This window comes from Polypterus senegalus, chromosome 12, assembly GCF_016835505.1.
Source record: "Polypterus senegalus isolate Bchr_013 chromosome 12, ASM1683550v1, whole genome shotgun sequence".
Classification (NCBI taxonomy): Eukaryota; Metazoa; Chordata; class Cladistia; order Polypteriformes; family Polypteridae; genus Polypterus; species Polypterus senegalus.
The window spans coordinates 59241728-59246032 of NC_053165.1; the positions used below are offsets into that span (position 1 = coordinate 59241728).

General features: G+C 35.7%; 1 protein-coding gene across 1 annotated transcript; it reads left to right on the forward strand.

Moving 5' to 3' along the window:
• Positions 1–4069, forward strand: gp1bb (glycoprotein Ib platelet subunit beta). The gene is made up of 2 exons (XM_039771604.1): positions 1–321; positions 2538–4069. The coding sequence occupies exon 2, from the start codon at positions 2546–2548 to the stop codon at positions 3164–3166; it is 621 nt and encodes a 206-aa protein (XP_039627538.1). The 5' UTR covers positions 1–321; positions 2538–2545; the 3' UTR covers positions 3167–4069.
• Positions 4070–4305: the final 236 nt, after the last annotated feature.

Below are 4305 nucleotides of genomic sequence, written 5' to 3' on the forward strand. Positions count from 1 at the left end.
GCTAATATTTTGTCCTTTTCTAAACATAAACTCTCTCTCTCACGCACACACACACAAAGTGCACCAAAGCCTTTCAAAACGAACCCTTTTAAAAAGACGTGACAGATTTTTTTTCTCCTTTTTTTATCAACTTAGGAGAAGCTCGGGCCCCATTTCCCATGCTGCCAATACTTGGAAACCATACTATTATCTTTTATCTTTACTTCCTGGGGTGAACTTCTCCTAATCATCTGTTGACAGCTTCTCTGCTTTTCTAAGCCTGCATTTGCTGAAGGAGCTCATTCTCTAATTTGGACCAGACAGACAACGCAGAACTCTAAGGTACGTGTAGGTGTTGTTACTGCAAAACTCTTCTTTTCATTGTTTTAGGTATCGGGTCTTCTTTATGTGGAAGGATTATTAGCCAATTGCCAGTAATAAAACAACATATTTTGAAAAAAGGGATTGTAGACTATGGATGATTCTTTAATTGTAAGAAAGATTTAAGACTACATACATCAAGAAAAACAATTAGTAAAGCATGTTTTTTTTTTTTTTTTAATAAGCATTAGTTGCAATGACTTCACAATACTATAAGACACATTCTCAGCATATTCTCTGAATTCTGTACCTTATAGTTACTGTACTGTGAAGAAACAATAGAAATAATTATTGTAACTTTGAAAAATGTCACTGCAGGCTCAAACTAATAAGAACTGAGGAAGGATCCACTGAATTCCACCTCCTTGAATTTGCAAAATGTATTATCAATCCATTCATCATAAAATCTCCTTAGTCCAATATAGTGTCAAGGGTGCTTGAGCCTACACCAGTAAAAAGGCTAGACCCAACACTTGGAGAGGTGCCACTCCATCTCAGGGTACACTAGGAATTTGGGAGAAATGTATAAGCTGTACACAGACATTGCCCAGTTGGGGACACCACACTATAACATAACACTGTCAAATCCACTTAATTCAACGAGGAATTGTAGAAGGCTGGAGCCTGTTCAGCAGCACTAGGGAGCACTACGGCACCGGTGCATTATATTATATATATTATATTATATTATATTATATATTTGAAAATACTGTCAAATGTGAATTATGCAAATTAAATGTATATAATAGTGTAAAATTATATATGCATTAGCCAATAAAAACCTGTATAAATTTATAGACAAAATACACATTTTTAAATTATTTATTAAGGTCCAAATATTAATAACAACATAAGAAATAATCCTGAATTCTGTTTAATTTAATTCATAGTCACTAGGGGCCTATCCTAGCAGCATCAGGTGCAAGACATGAAGCATCCCTAAACAGGGTGTTAATAAATTAGGGGTCAGTCACACACACACCCACTTTCACAACAGGGCTAAATTAGAACTGCAAATTAACCTAATATATACCTGGGTGGATGGGGGTATTGGGCGAGGATTTGAGGACCCGGAGTAATGGTAATAATGATTTGGAAGTAAATATTAATTTATTTATATTACAAAAAGTCAAGTTGACAACAAAAGAAGGGAAAACAAAATCTGAATCAACATAGATTTTGAAGAATATAAACCACTGACGCCAAAAATAATTGCAAAAAGGCAAATTCAAAGTTCATACAATATATATATTGATAGCATATCAATAAAGGTCTCTCTGTCTCTTTGCCTGTTAACTATACAAATTCTGTTGTGAGCACAGGTGTTTTGTCAAGCCAGAACATCACCAGCAAACATCACTATCACTCTTATTTTCTTCCCATGTATTTACCAATATTTTAATGTATAATGCACCTCTAGTCACACTTTATGTAACTGGTTTAAATCAACTAAGGCAGAAAAGAAGTGAAGTAGAAAATTATCCAGGCAGGAAGGAACAAAGCAGGGTGTAACTTTAAACTGAATGGCAGTCCATCACAGGATGTTCACTAATGAACTGAACAATAGTGGAGAAATACATAATTATTACAAGTACCCTTAAATACATTTACCAGATCAAAGAGTGTATAAAAATAGAATTAGGAAGACACTGCTTAAAATACAGTGTGTTTAAATGTATTGCACTTAAATTACACTGCAGACTTTCTGATCACTGAGTAAAGTTTATATGCTCTTCCCACCCTACTTGTAGATTTTTGTGGGTGCTTTATTTTTTTGCTGTATCTCAGTACTTGTGCATTACGTTAATAGGTAGCTCTACATGTAATTGGCCAAACATGTTCAGAAAATGGTGGTGATGGATGTTTTTTGATTTGCAACAGACAAACTTCGGTATTAGACAGAGCTGAGTCTTTGCCCCTCATGTATATGTACATGTCTTGTATCTTTTAAGGTGCTTTATAGCTTTTTTGTTATTTTTTTTAACATTTTAAGTACAGTTGATTTCAATGCATTGCTCATGGTTTCACACAATTAATCAAAGGTTGCAATCCACCACACAGGTCACTTTGCTTATTCAAGAAGATTCACCATTCCTCCAAATTCTTGGTGCCAAATGAGATTACTTTATACTTACAATATAACCATCTTAATTCTGTTTTTTTACTTTTATTAATAGGCTGAAAAATGAAGGTTCACCCTTCACTGGCTATTCTGTGTTGTTTGCAACTTGCAGTTGCTCACAGGTGCCCACAAAAATGTTACTGCAGTCATGGGAGTGTTGACTGCAGTGGCAGGGGTCTTACAATAGACATGCTACCTCCAGGGTTTCCGAGTGATGCTATGTTCCTACAACTCAATGACAACAAGCTTACCGAGATCTCCAAAGGGCTTTTTGACAGTCTTATCCACTTAAAACTGGTGTCCCTGCAAGGCAATCCATGGCACTGTGACTGCAACATCCTTTACTTGCATTCTTGGCTCATCAAGCAGGAGAATCGAACACTGTACAAGAACATTGCGTGCCACTCTCCAGCCAGTCTAAAGGGCCGACTAATAATGTACCTTACAGAGGACGAGGTACTGTCCACCTGCCAATACTGGTATTGTAATCTTGCTGTCATATCCCAGGCTTGCCTCTTCATCTTTATTATCATTCAGGCCATTCTCCTTATTTTCCTCATTACCTTTCTCCGGCGATTTGAGAAGCTCTCTAAAGAAGCCAGCCGAACTGCCAGAGATACTCTTGTTGGTGAAGAATTTCACAACAACTTTACCTACAGGCCAATAAAAGACCGAACAGTATGAGTTCTACAATGAAGCTGAACATTTTCCTATCTAGAAGTTCGAAAACAAATAGGAAAACAACAACTGACTTTGACTAAGAGATGTTTGTGTAAGATGTCATAACTCCCTGTTTGTATTCACTTTTAGTAAACAAGGCCAACATCAAAACAGTTTTCAAACAAATTTGACTTCAAGCATACAGTAAATCTTGGAAGATTAAATGGGTTGTACTCAGTTTTCTTTCCATATGCAAAAGACATGTGTTAATCTAATTGGCAGCTGTGCACTAGACTGACATGTAAATGAGTGTGCACTTTCGCAGATCAGCATTCCATCCGGGGTTGTGTGCTTTTCTGCATTGAAAACAACCTCGGCCGGAAGTTGCAGTAAGTTGATGGATAGATGGATGTAAATTAGAGAGGTTACTTAAAGTGCTATCTGGAAACAAAATACTTTTGGTGAGGTTCTGCTAAGTGCTATTGTGCAGAATAAAATCGGCTAAATGATAACAAAAATTAAAAAGTGTACTGCCACTTTAGAAACTGTGCAAATTAGACTGTATTTGTGAGAATACAAAGACAAAAATATAGAAATGGCATTTGAAAGGTAGCAGAATTATGAATATTTGCAATGTATTCTACAGCCTCTGCTTCCACTTTATACACTTTGTAACTGTTTCTGTCTGTACTTGGGGGTGGTGGGGAGGGGGCATGCAGCAGTAGCTGGATAATTTGCAGAAACGAGTTATCCCATAATATGCATTATCCTGAAAGTTATGCTCATCTTGAGACAATTAAAAGTGACATTATTCATATTTCCTCACTGTTTTAATATTTTACCAAATGTAAATGTAAAGACAAGAACATGTATACATTTTTCAATGACCAGTTCAATCTTTACAAAATAAAGGGATTTTTTAAAATACCTGTATATGTTTTTTATAATATTGTTTTGGGATTCAAACAGTGAATATCTTTTTATGGTTAAAAAAAAAATGTGACCTGCAATTAATAAAGGGTCTGGCTATTTTTGCTGTCATTGGTTCAATCTAAAAAGTATGCACATCATTATGTTGTGATCATATGACAATAGCTCTAATGCATTTGTTTGTTTTGCATACTTTGGAAATAACAAGGAGATGACACAGAAAGTGATATGGC